Below are 14,178 nucleotides of genomic sequence, written 5' to 3'. Positions count from 1 at the left end.
TTGAAGCAGAGAAGGCTTCTGACTACATCTCTTGGCAATTTCTTTTTCAGACACTCCAAGCCTACAGAATTCAGGGGCTGTTCTTGGAGGCAGTTTGCATCTTATATTCAGTCCCAACAGCAAAAAATGTGGGTAAACGGTCTTCATTCGCAGTTCTTCCCAATTAGACGTGGAACCAGACAGGTCTGCATCTTATCCCCATTCTTATTCATTTTGGTTCTCTTATTCATATCCTTTGATTAAGGATGTGCTGGCGATTCTTCGATGTTCAAAATATCAGCCTATGCAGATGATTTGCTGGTTCATTTAATAGATCCACAACACTCTTTGGATGTGCTGATGACAGCTTTTCGAGAATATGGAGATTTTGCTGGATTCTGCCTTAACCTGCAGAAGTCCATGGCCCTGGCATCTTTCGATCAGGTACGAAAGGGTTGGAGGGGGGCTTTTCCATTACGCTGGGCAAAATATTATTTCCGTTATTTAGGCATTCGGTTATCGATGCTACCTTTGGAGTTGTACCAGCTAAATATCGCACGATTACTAGACTCAACTATAAATACACCTGCTAGATGGCAATCCTTGCCCCTGAAGCTTCATGGACGAGCTAATCTGTTTCAGATGACAGAATTCCCTAGATGGCTCTATACATTCCAAATACTCCCTTCTCTTTCTCTTGAGAAAAGATCATCATATTTTGTATCGACATCTCTCACGGTTTCTATGGCGCGGGAAGAAATCTAAACATGCCACAAGATTATTGTTCAGGAATTGGAGAAGGGGTGGGCTGGACCACTCCAAGCTTACTAAATATAACCTGGCCTGCTTGACCAGGTTCACTTAGGGGATTGGTTCTTAGAGAGAAAAGACTATACCCCAATCATGGTAGAAGCTGAAATTTTCGTACCCTGGAACTTGGGATATCATTTGCAGGCTCAAGGATGATGACTTCCAGGGGTGGCATGGGGCCATGTCTTGAAAGCCCCTCTATGACATCTGTGGAGAGCGCTTACTACTTCTTGGGGGATTTCTACCCACACCTCAGCTCTACTGCCTATTTAAGGTAATGCAGATTTTATGCCTGGTATTGATAATATTACCTTTAAGTGATGGGAAGAATTAGGCATTCAGCATATCTATCAGGTGCTTTCACCGTACGGTTCACCTATACAATTGCCGACTTTAATAGGCGGGATCTTCTCACATATGGGGAACAGTTTTGCATACCATCAGTTAAAACATTACATACAATCTTTGGAGAAGACAGCGCTGGCTGAGGGACATGTATTAAAACTGAAAACTCTTCTATGCTCAGAAGAGAGAGAGACCGATTATCGGTCTCTGCACTTCATAAGGCCATTGAACAATTTCACTACAAAACTTTAAAGTACATATTCAAACTAAATGGGCGACAGACTTACTGACAGATAGACTGCCTGAATTTCTAGACATCTCTCGATGGTTATTTCGCATTCCACAACCAACTCTGGCAGCTGAGCTACGGGAGTGTCAGTTTCAAATCTTATGCAGGGCATATTTTTCACAATCCCAATTTTTTTACGAGGGCAGCATTGAATCTCCAATATGTTATAAATGCATTAACTTTCATAATACTTTCATTCATGCTTTCTGGGAGTTCTTGGTTATCACGCATTTCTGGAAACGGTTGGTCTATTTTTTAGAAGATCTCTTGGATTCTTCCTTCCCGTTGTCAGCAGTGGGTCTCCTACTGGATAACCATGAGGCTTTTTGTCTGCAGTGGGGTAATCATTGTCTCCTTATTCATAAGGCAGCTTTATTAGGTAACAAAGCTATTCTGAAAGTATGGACAGTCCCAGAGGCTCCTTCTTACTGGATCTAGCATTATATGTTACATCATATGCTCATGGAAAAGCTACATGTGGGCACCTCAATTAAATGGAAGAAAAAATTTTGGCTATATGGACTCAATATCTCATAGAGCTCAGAGTATTGTTTTAAATTCTCTCTAAAATATTTGAGTCAGCCAGATTCACACAAGGAACTTTACAATTAATAGTTTTTTTTTAAATATATAAAATGTCTATATTAGAAAGTGACGGACGACTTGGGTTACCTTGGATATATGTCGATTGGGGATCAGGGCTATAAGAATACAGGCCCTTCCCTGTTATTTAGAATAGGGGTTGGCTCTTTATCGGGTACTCATGTGGCAACAACTTTATTGTTCTAAGGGGGGTGTGGGAATGGGGGAGAAGAGTTGGGGGGTTTGTATGACTGTTGGACAAAGTTGATGACTGTGTTTATCTGATAAGTTAATCTTCCTGATGGGTCATGTCATTGGGCTCTATAAACTGTATATTAGGACAAGGTTTAGAGGGAGGTATGGGGGTGGCTGGGATTTGGTTTTATAAGAGGTGGTAGAGTTCCATTTATGGCTGAAATTTTGGTCCTGTCAAAATATGTCTCTCTCTCCCCTGCTCAGAAATTGAAATATATGGGGTATGAATAGGACCTGTTCAGGAAATTAGAGATTTATAAGAAAATTTTCAGTGAAGAAAAACAAAATTTAATTATAAACCAAAAAGGAAGGATTTAAAGAGCCAATGATAGAATGCAGCTGGATGGAGGTATAAAGTTCTCACGAACGCTACAGAAGCTCCAGCAATGACAGAGGCTCTTTTCCTCCATCAACAAAAATAAAAATGAGTAAATATCTTATTCAGAGTGTTTCAAAAATAATTAAAAAAACATTGTATATATACACATATACAAGTGTCCTAATATTGAAAACAAAACTTTTAGATAGGTATAGATACACAGACATATTTATATACACACACATATAATTTGTTTGATATGCTATGTAATTCCAGCAATTAATTTGGATATATCTTATGTTATGCACAATATGTCATTGTAGCCTTATCAAGCTGACCAAATCAACAAGCTAAATATAGAGAACGTACCTGGAAAGGTTCATAGAAAAAAGCTTCTACGCCCTCCGAAAGACCTCTAATTAATCCAAAAGGGTTTCCAAGGACATCAAGACCCAATACAAGCACATACATCTGCTTTATAAACTGAAACAAAATGATTATAAAATAACCTTATATTCATTGTGAGTATATAGTCTTGTGCTAGAAAATTATTACATGTGCCCTAATATAGTGAACCATATCATCTGATGAACACTGAACCTTAGATGACCATCCATTAAAACTTCAGAAACACTTTCTCCATTTGAAAGTACTAAATTTTTTTTTTAATTGACGAATGTATCTGGAATGTCTGGCTGATTTTCCATCACATAACTGAAGTCAAATGCTGGATTTAATATTACTTCTAGCTCAGTGGTTCCCAAACCTGGTCCTGTAGGCACCCCAGCCAATCAGGTTTTTAGGATATCCACAATGAATATTCATGAGAGATATGCATGAACAGCCTCCACTGCATGCAAATCCTCTCTCATAAATATTCATTGTGGATATCCTGAAAACCTGACTGGCTGGGGTGCCTCCAGGACAAGGATTGGGAACCACTGTTCTAACTCATTTGAGGAATGATAATATTGGGGCTCTTTTACTAAACTGTGTTAGACACTAAAGCACACCTAACGCAGCTTAAAAGGGCTTACCACAAAATAATTTTCAAATTTCTTCCATGGAGGGGGCATGTCAGGGCAGAGAGTAGGCGTTTCAGGACTAATAAGGTAAAATTATGTATCATACCTGATAATTTTCTTTCCATTAATCATAGCTGATCAATCCATAGACTGGTGGGTTGTGTCCATCTACCAGCAGGTGGAGATAGAGAGCAATCCTTTTGCCTCCCTATATGTGGTCATGTGCTGCCGGAAACTCCTCAGTATGTCGATATCCAAGCTCCATCCGCAGGACTCAGCACTTAGAGAATTACACCCACAAAGGGACACTCTGCCCAGCTCACCACCGCCGAAACGGGGGAGAGGAATTAACCCAGCTCATCCCCACACAAGTGGGGGAGGGGAATCCGTCCAGCTCATCCCGCGGAGCGGGGGAGGGACACCACACCCGCCGATGCGGGGGGATCTGGCTTGTCCTGCAACCGCAACCGCGGGAGGAGCTGACTGACCCTAACACCGCCGAAGCGGGAGGGGTACAAAGCTGCCCTACTGCCGCACGAAGCGGGAGGGAGCGCCGGCAGAATTTAAGTCTCAATCCAGCCCCGTAAACGGAGGGGAGAGGAATGCAGCAGCTCACTGTAACACAAATTCGTCTCAACTCTTGAAGAATCCATTGAAAAACTTGAACACGAAGTCCTCCTGAACAGGAACTGAAGACTAAACTTGAACCTGAAATGCAACCAGAATATAAACAATACAGATATCTGGGAGGGGCTATGGATTGATCAGCTATGATTAATGGAAAGAAAATTATCAGGTATGATACATAATTTTACCTTCCATATCATCATGCTGATCAATCCATAGACTGGTGGGATGTACCGAAGCAGTACTCACCCAGGGCGGGACATAGAAATCCCTGACCGCAACACTGAAGCTCCAAACCGGGCCTCCGCCCGAGCAGCCACAGTCAAGCGGTAATGCCTGGAGAAGGTATGGGCCGATGCCCAAGTTGCCGCCTTGCAAATCTCTTCCAAGGAGACGGACCCGGCCTCTGCCATCGAGGCCGCCTGAGCTCTAGTGGAGTGAACCTTCAGCTGGATAGGCGGCACCTTCCCCGCGGCCACATAAGCCGCTGCAATGGCTTCCTTGACCCATCTTGCCACTGTAGGCTTAGCAGCCTGCAGACCCTTACGAGGACCTGCAAACAGGACAAACAGATGATCCGACTTCCAGAAATCATTGGTCACTTCCAAGTATCTGATGATGACTCGTCTCACATCCAGATATCTGAGAGCAGAGTATTCCTCTGGGTAGTCCTCCCTACGAAAGGAAGGGAGACAGAGCTGCTGACTCACATGGAAGCGAGAAACAATCTTGGGCAGGAAGGAAGGCACTGTGCGAATAGACACTCCTGCCTCAGTGAACTGCAGAAAGGGCTCTCGACAAGAGAGTGCCTGGAGCTCGGAAACTCTTCTGGCTGAAGTGATAGCCACCAAAAAGACTGCTTTCAACGTCAGGTCTTTCAGAGATGCCCTTGACAAGGGTTCAAAAGGCGGCTTCTGCAAGGCTCTTAGCACCAGGTTGAGATTCCACGCAGGCACCACTGAGTGCAGAGGAGGGCGCAGGTGATTAACTCCCTTGAGAAAGCGCACCACATCTGGCTGCGAAGCCAGGGAAGCACCCTTCAGGCGGCCCCTGAAGCAAGCCAGAGCCGCTACCTGGACTTTAAGGGAACTGAGCGACAGGCCTTTCTCCAGACCTTCTTGCAGGAACGCCAACACTGAAGAAATTGGAGCAGTGAAGGGAGAAAGTGAGCCTGCTTCACACCACGCTGCAAAGGTACGCCAAACCCTGGCGTAAGCCGTAGAAGTAGAGCGCTTCCTCGCTCTCAGCATAGTGGCGATCACCTTGTCTGAGAAGCCCTTCTTTCTCAGACGCTGCCGCTCAATAGCCAGGCCGTAAACCAAAGGGGGAGGGATCCTCCATCACCACGGGACCCTGATGCAACAGGCCCTGCTCCACTGGCAGCCGCAGAGGATCATCCACTGAGAGCCTGATCAAGTCCGCATACCAGGGACGTCTGGGCCAGTCCGGACCCACCAGGATTATCCGGCCCGGATGCTTTGCCACCCGGACTAGCACCCTGCCCAACATGGGCCAGGGCGGGAACACATAGAGCAGCTCCTGTGTCGGCCACTGTTGGAGAAGAGCATCTACTCCCAGGGATCGAGGGTCCCGTCCTCTGCTGAAAAAGCGCGGCACTTGGCAATTGGCCGATGACGCCATCAGATCTAGGCTCGGCTGGCCCCAGCGCTTCGTGATGTCCAAGAACGCCTGAGCAGATAGCTGCCACTCTCCGGGATCCAAGGTATGGCGACTGAGAAAGTCCGCCTTGACATTCATGACTCCGGCAATGTGGGCCGCTGACAGCTGTTCCAGGTTCGCTTCTGCCCACTGGCATAGATTCATGGCCTCCTTGGCTAGAGGGGCGCTCTTGGTACCTCCCTGGCGGTTGACATAGGCCACAGCCGTGGCATTGTCCGACAGGACCCGTACAGGCTTCAACGCCAGTACCGGGATGAACTCCAAAAGCGCCAACCGAATGGCTCTGAGTTCCAGGAGGTTGATAGACCACTTTGCCTCTGCAGGAGACCAGAGCCCCTGCGCTGTCCTTCCCAAGCAGTGGGCTCCCCAGCCCGACAAAGAGGCGTCCGTCGTGACGACAATCCACTCCGGGGTCACCAGAGGCATTCCTGCAGACAACTTGTCTGTCTGCAGCCACCAGCTCAGCGCCTTGCGCACTGCTGGGTCCAAGGGAAGGCGCACAGCATAATCCTCCGACACCGGAGTCCAGCGCTGCAGCAGAGAATGTTGTAGTGGTCTCATATGAGCCCTGGCCCAGGGCACTACTTCCATCGTGGCCGTCATAGAGCCCAACAGCTGCACATAGTCCCAAGCCCGAAGAGGAGAGGCTACTAGGAACTGGTCCACCTGAGCCTGAAGTTTGACAATCCGATTGTCTGGCAGAAACACTCTGCCCACTTGGGTGTCGAATCGAACTCCCATATACTCCAGGGACTGAGTCGGGCGCAGCTGGCTCTTCTCCCAGTTGATGATTCACCCCAGGGAGCTCAAAAGAGCAATCACCCGGTCCACAGCTTTGCCGCACTCTGCATAAGAGGGGGCTCGGATCAACCAGTCGTCCAGATAAGGATGGACTTGTACTCCTTCCTTTCGCAGGAAGGCCGCAATGACCACCATTACTTTGGAGAAGGTCCGCGGAGCAGTAGCCAACCCGAAAGGGAGGGCTCTGAACTGGAAATGTCGGCCCAGGACTGCAAAACGCAGAAAGCGATGATGAGGAGGCCAGATGGGAATATGCAGGTACGCTTCCTTGAAGTCCAAGGAAGTCAAGAACTCCCCTGCCTTCACTGCCGCTATAACAGAGCGGAGAGTCTCCATGCGAAAGTGCCGCACTTTCAAGGCCCGATTGACCCCTTTGAGGTCGAGGATAGGCCGGACAGAACCTCCTTTCTTTGGTACCACAAAGTAAATGGAGTAACGTCCCTTGCCAAGCTGATTTTCTGGCACCGGAACGACCGCACCCAGGCGTATCAGGTTGTCCAAGGTCTGCTGCACTGCCACAGCTTTGACCGGAGACTTGCAGGGAGAGAGTACAAACCCGTCTCTTAAGGGTCGGCAGAACTCTAGCTTGTAGCCGTCTCTGATGACTTCCAGAACCCAAGCATCTGAAGTTACCCTGGTCCACTCGCCCAGAAACGAGGACAGGCGTCCTCCAATCTGCACTGGGCCATGGACCAGGGCCCCGTCATTGGGTACGAGACCCTGAGGGAGGACCGGAGGGCGCACCTCCGGGACGGCGGTCTCTGCGAAAGGAATGCTGCTTGGGGGAGAAGTTCCTTTTGAAGGAAGAGGGGGCAGAGGAGCCCGACTTGCCCGGGCGGTACCGACGGGCTTCCTGAAACCGTCCTCTGGAGTTACCAGGGCGAGCACCACTGGCCCGAGCCCTGACCTCTGGTAACCTCTTGCCCTTAGACGTGCCGAGATCGGTCACAATTTTGTCCAGCTCGACCCCAAAGAGCAGCTTGCCTTTAAAAGGCAACTTAGCCAGGCGGGACTTAGATGCGTGGTCAGCAGACCAATGCTTCAGCCAAAGCCACCGCCGCGCAGAGACTGTCTGAGCCATACCTTTAGCCGAGGCTCTCAAGACATCATACAGTAAGTCTGCCAAATAAGCCAGGCCCGATTCCAGGGCCGGCCAGTCAGCCCTCAAGGAAGGATCCGAGGGGGAAGCCTGCTGCACAATCGTCAGGCACGCCCTGGCCACATAGGAGCCACAAACTGAGGCCTGCAAACTTAAAGCAGCCGCCTCGAAGGACGACCTTAAGGCCGCCTCCAATCTTCTGTCTTGGGCGTCCTTTAGGGCCGTGCCACCTTCCACCAGCAACGCCGTTTTCTTAGTCACCGCAGTGATTAAAGAATCCACGGTAGGCCAAAGAAAGGTCTCCCGTTCACTTTCAGGCAAAGGATAGAGGCGGGACATAGCCCTAGCCACTTTGAGGCTCGCTTCCGGGACATCCCATTGAGCCGAAATCAAGGTGCGCATGGCATCATGCACGTGGAAGGTTCTAGGCGGGCGCTTCGTCCCCAGCATAATGGCGGAGCCAACAGGGGCTGAGGGAGAGACGTCCTCTGGAGAGGAAATCTTCAAAATGCTCATGGCCTGCACTAACAGGTTGGGCAAATCCTCTGAGCGAAAGATCCGTGCTGCAGAGGGGTCATCCGCTCCATCCGAGCGGGAATCCGTCTCCTCCAAGGAATCCCCAAAGGACCGTTGGGAGAACTCAGATACGCTGCCCTCATCTACATCAGAGGAGACAGAGTCCTCTAAGGCCTGGAAATCCACCCGAGGGCGTTTACTTCCGGGGGCCTCAATCCCTTTATCGGACAAGGGAGCAGGGGCAGCGTTTTGCATAAGGAAGGCCTGATGCAGCAGCAAAATAAACTCGGGGGAGAAACCCCCCAGACTGTGCACTTCAGCAGCCTGGGCCACAGCCCTAGACGCACCCTCAACCGGCGCTCGCAAGAGCGGGGGAGAAACATGCTGCGCATCCAAGATGGCGTCCGGCGCGACACTCCGCGAAGGAGCCGCGCGGGAAGAACGGCGCTTAACTTTAGCCGCTTTTCTGCCGTCGCCCAAATGAAGGGCGGCCATGGCATTAACTTCTCCCACCTCAAGGGCGGCCCAAGAAGAAGCCGTCCGAGCAGCGTGGCCGGCCAAGATGGCGGAGGCGAGCAGCGGGGGATGGGCGTTTATGGCAGGAAAAACCGCCGCACTGGAGGAAGAACCGGGACACTGACCGGCCTCCAAACTGACACCCAACAAGGGCGAATCAGACTGTAAAACCCCCGCATCCCCGCTAGACGTGCACACGCGGTCCGGGGAGTGATTCTTTGCGCCCTCGCCCTCCGACGCCATCAGCCACATGGAGATCAATCGGGGAACCCCCTGCCCGCTACAAAAAGGTAAAATTACCTGCTTTCCGCTCCGAGCTGTAACGACCTGGTGTCCCAGTGAGTAGCTGCAATAAACGTTTAAATAAACGTCGAAATAAACGCCCTTAAGGACGTCCAAAATTTTTTTTTTTTTTTTTTAAACGGAGCCAGCGGGAGGGGGGGAGAAAAGGAGGGACCTGGCACCACCAGGTTTGCACTTGCTCAAGAAGAGCCCTCAACCCCAGGCACTCAACAAAACCTAAAAATTAGGCTTGGAGGCCTAGCCAGAGCTGCTGCTGTGTGTGACCACCACCTGCTGAGATAGAGAACATACTGAGGAGTTTCCGGCAGCACATGACCACATATAGGGAGGCAAAAGTTTGCTCTCTATCTCCACCTGCTGGTAGATGGACACAACCCACCAGTCTATGGATTGATCAGCATGATGATATGGAAGCACATTTACATTACTGTGCGCTAACTAATTAGGCCAGGATTAACGTGCAAGTCCTTACTACCTAGAAAATGGGTGGAAGTAAGTGCACATGCGCTACTTTCTGTTATTGGCCACTCACTAATGGCAACATAAAAGAATGGCCATTAATTGAGAAAAGAAAATCTGCCATTTTCCAGCTGCAGGAAAAATGGCCTTAGTGTGCAAGCAAGACCCATGTAAGGGTGCACTAAGGCAACTTTTGCTGCAGCTTAGTAAAAGGACCCCATTGTTTTTAATGTTTAAATATCCCCTTTAATTTGGTCAAATCATGTGTTACTTGCGTTTTTAATGGGATGTTTCTGCACCTGATTCTGGAACAAATGATAATTCTATATAGAGTCCAACAAATATAATTTGTCTTAAGAAATTCCAGCAGAGTATTTCGGCTAAGTTGATTAGAAAAGGTGATATGACAAATGATAAAACAATGGAATGAGACACAAGCTATTGATGAAATAGCCTGGATTAAGTAGAAAATAAAAGGATTTGAAAGTTTTCTAGTCTCATTTTTTTAAAGAGGCAAAATTGATAAAAACATACACTGTATGGTACTGTATGTTAGTGCAGTTTTATACTAATCAGGAATTTTAAAAAAGTTACATTTTATGATTATATGTGGGCTTTAATGAAAAGGATGACATGGCAAGCTGCGATTGGTTATGAATACTGGTTACTTTAGTAATGCCATTTCCAGACACCACATTTTGTGGGAAAGTCCCAAATAATATAACCCCTGTGGCAGCAGCAAGAGAAACAAGAGGCTCTTGTCAGGTGCAACTTTAACTATCTTAGTTCAAACACAGGGGTCCTTTTACTAAGGTGCGCTGAAAAATGGGCTGCGCTAGTGTAAGCACGTGTTTTGGGTGCACGCAGATCCATTTTTCAGCGCGCCTGTAAAAAAGGCCTTTTTAAAATTTTGCCAAAAACGGATGTGCGGCAAAATAAAAATTGGCGCGTGCCCATTTTGGGTCTCAGACCTTACCACAAGCCATTGACTTAGCAGTAAGGTGTCTTGCGTTAACCGTGCGGTAATCACCTATGTGTGTCAAGTCGAAGTTACCGCCTTGTACAGAAAAAGCGGCATGTCTGATTCTAGCATGTACAATATATTGAAAGGTGGGGACAATCATCTGGTGTTGGAGTGGACAAATGAAGAGATCGAGCCGGGACATAATGAGACAGTAAAACAAAACAGCAAAGGTATGCTGAGTGTTGCATCAGAAATAAGAATCAATTCTAACAGTGTATGCACCAGAGCTTTCCATGGAAAATTCTCCAGAGATTTCTCTGACAACATGCAACACAGGTCACATGACATGTGTGTGTGCCTCTATTCAGAGTCATCCAGACTATTTCTGAACATAAGAGTGTTTTAGAATACAGTACTTACTTGCTCACTGTAATGCCTAATAACAATCTTCATCAGCTGATGTCTCTTGTAGAACCGATATCTCACTTCAAAACAAGCAAGTCTAATGGAAAGTAAATAGCAAGATGAAAAAAAAATACTGTGCAGCATGTTTGTTTTGCTATTTGAAGCATTACTTTCATTTTATTACCAAGCATTTGTTAAAAAAACAAACAAACCTTTAACTTATATTAAACAGTTAAATGGACTAAAGAGTAAAACTTATTGGTTAACTATTACCAGCTGGGGCTATTTGATGAGGGGACTGGCAAGAATGAATCACTCATGGCTGAAAATTCAGCTCCTTCTAGCAGACTTCCAGTTTTTCCCTTTCCTAATTGACTGTGAGGCTTTCATAGCCAACCCCACAATGGGGGCAGTCGAGCCACTATTAACTAGCTTGGGGAGGCAAGGACGCATGTCTGGGGAGGCCTTTGGCAGCTGCATGACTCTCACTGTCTCACTGTGCCTTTCCCTGAACACCTTTATTTATTTTATCAGGATTTATTTACCACCTTTTGGAAAAAAAATCACTCAAGGCATTGTAGAATAAATCAAGCATAAGCAATAGATAATTCCAGCAGTAAAAATATTCAAATAACAATACAAAGTATGGCATAGTATACTACTTACAATGTCAACACAATACGTAATAGAACATTTTAATAGTCAGCGTAGGGTATAAGCAAAGATGGAACATACAGATAGGTAAGAGTAAAAGGAGTTAGAAATAAGGTGACAAAAAGAAAGTTGTACATGAGGTCAGAGAAGTGATTAAATGTTATTTTAGTTAGGGTAGGAGTGGATAAACATGTCCTGCTGCAGTATGAGCAGCCTGTGTCACTCCTTGTGTGTGTGAGACTAAGAAGTTAGTTACTTCTTTCATTAAAGGCCTTGTTGAACAGCCAAGCTTTCACGTTCTTCCTGAAGTAGAGATAGGCTCCTCAGGTTAATTCTACCCCCCCAATCAGTCATATGCCTCCGGATTCTATATAGCATGATGTCACGAAACGCCTAGCCACCTGCCTGCAGTTACCCACGACCACTTAGAGGGTCTATCCCCAGCACAGCTCAGGTCCGCTTGCACCTGCTGCTTGTACTCTACACTAGCACTCTCCTCCCACAAACTGGATGAGTCTCCCACTCTCAAATTACCCCCAGTGATTTCTAGCTTACTGGGGCCACACTTCCAGTGGTCCCACAGTTCCCAGGAAACAATCACAGACCCAACACACAAATCAACAGGATCCTTTATCAGTCCAGAGAGGCAATAAACTAAGGTAAAATTATGTATCATACCTGATAATTTTCTTTCCATTAATCATAGCTGATCAATCCATAGACTGGTGGGTTGTGTCCATCTACCAGCAGGTGGAGATAGAGAGCAAACTTTGCCTCCCTATATGTGGTCATGTGCTGCCGGAAACTCCTCAGTATGTCGATATCAAAGCTCCATCCGCAGGACTCAGCACTTAGAGAATTACACCCACAAAGGGACACTCTGCCCAGCTCACCACCGCCGAAACGGGGGAGGGGAATTAACCCAGCTCATCCCCACACAAGTGGGGGAGGGGAATCCGTCCAGCTCATCCCCGCGGAGCGGGGGAGGGACACCACCCCGCCGATGTGGGGGGATCTGGCTTATCCTGCAACCGCAACCGCGGGAGGAGCTGACTGACCCTAACACCGCCGAAGCGGGAGGGGTACAAAGCTGCCCTACAGCCGCACGAAGCGGGAGGGAGTGCCGGCAGAATATAAGTCTCAATCCAGCCCCGTAAAACGGAGGGGAGAGGAATGCAGCAGCACACTGTAACACAAACCCGTCTCAACTCTTGAAGAATCCAAGTGAAAAAACTTGAACACGAAGTCCTCCTGAAGTAACTGAAGACTAAACTTGAACCTAAAATTCAACCAGAATATAAACAGTACAGATATCTGGGAGGGGCTATGGATTGATCAGCTATGATTAATGGAAAGAAAATTATCAGGTATGATACATAATTTTACCTTCCATATCATCATGCTGATCAATCCATAGACTGGTGGGATGTACCGAAGCAGTACTCACCCAGGGCGGGACATTGAAATCCCTGACCGCAACACTGAAGCTCCAAACCGGGCCTCCGCCCGAGCAGCCACAGTCAAGCGGTAATGTCTGGAGAAGGTATGGGCCGACGCCCAAGTTGCCGCCTTGCAAATCTCTTCCAAGGAGACGGACCCGGCCTCTGCCATCAAGGCCGCCTGAGCTCTAGTGGAGTGGGCCTTCAACTGAATAGGCGGCACCTTCCCCGCGGCCACATAAGCCGCTGCAATGGCTTCCTTGACCCATCTTGCCACTGTAGGCTTAGCAGCCTGCAGACCCTTACGAGGACCTGCAAACAGGACAAACAGATGATCCGATTTCCGGAAATCATTGGTCACTTCCAAGTATCTGATGATGACCCATCTCACATCCAGATATTTGAGAGCAGAGTATTCCTCTGGGTAGTCCTCCCTACGAAAGGAAGGGAGACAGAGCTGCTGACTCACATGGAAGCGAGAAACAATCTTGGGTAGGAAGGAAGGCACTGTGCGAATAGTCACTCCTGCCTCAGTGAACTGCAGAAAAGGCTCTCGACAAGAGAGTGCCTGGAGCTCGGAAACTCTTCTGGCTGAAGTGATAGCCACCAAAAGGACTGCTTTCAACGTCAGGTCTTTCAGAGATGCCCTCGACAAGGGTTCAAAAGGTGGCTTTTGCAAGGCTCTTAGCACCAGGTTGAGATTCCACGCAGGCACCACTGAGTGCAGAGGAGGGCGCAGGTGATTAACTCCCTTGAGGAAACGCACCACATCTGGCTGCGAAGCCAGGGAAGCACCCTTCAGGCGGCCCCTGAAGCAAGCCAGGGCCGCTACCTGGACTTTCAGGGAACTGAGCGACAGGCCTTTCTCCAGACCTTCTTGCAGGAACGCCAGCACTGAAGAAATTGGAGCAGTAAATGGAGAAAGTGAACCTGCTTCACACCACACTGCAAAGGTACGCCAAACCCTGGCGTAAGCAGTAGAAGTAGAGCGCTTCCTCGCTCTCAGCAGAGTGGCGATGACCTTGTCTGAGAAGCCCTTCTTCCTCAGACTCTGCCGCTCAATAGCCAGGTCGTAAGACCAAAGGGGGAGGGATCCTCCATCACCACGGGA

At 48.1% G+C, this 14,178-nt stretch overlaps 1 protein-coding gene across 1 annotated transcript in view; it reads right to left on the bottom strand.

Moving 5' to 3' along the window:
* VPS13C (vacuolar protein sorting 13 homolog C) overlaps positions 1-14,178 on the bottom strand; it is a 992,635-nt gene that overhangs the window by 78,108 nt on the left and 900,349 nt on the right. Inside the window, exons 73-74 of the mRNA XM_030188422.1 lie at positions 10,990-11,071; positions 2,949-3,062 (exon numbers count right to left, since the gene is read on the bottom strand). Coding sequence (XP_030044282.1) covers positions 2,949-3,062; positions 10,990-11,071 — 196 coding nt within the window. The remainder of the gene's footprint in view (positions 1-2,948; positions 3,063-10,989; positions 11,072-14,178) is intronic.

This window comes from Microcaecilia unicolor, chromosome 1 (assembly GCF_901765095.1).
Source record: "Microcaecilia unicolor chromosome 1, aMicUni1.1, whole genome shotgun sequence".
NCBI classification, from domain to species: Eukaryota; Metazoa; Chordata; class Amphibia; order Gymnophiona; family Siphonopidae; genus Microcaecilia; species Microcaecilia unicolor.
This window is presented reverse-complemented; position numbering and strand designations above follow the sequence as displayed.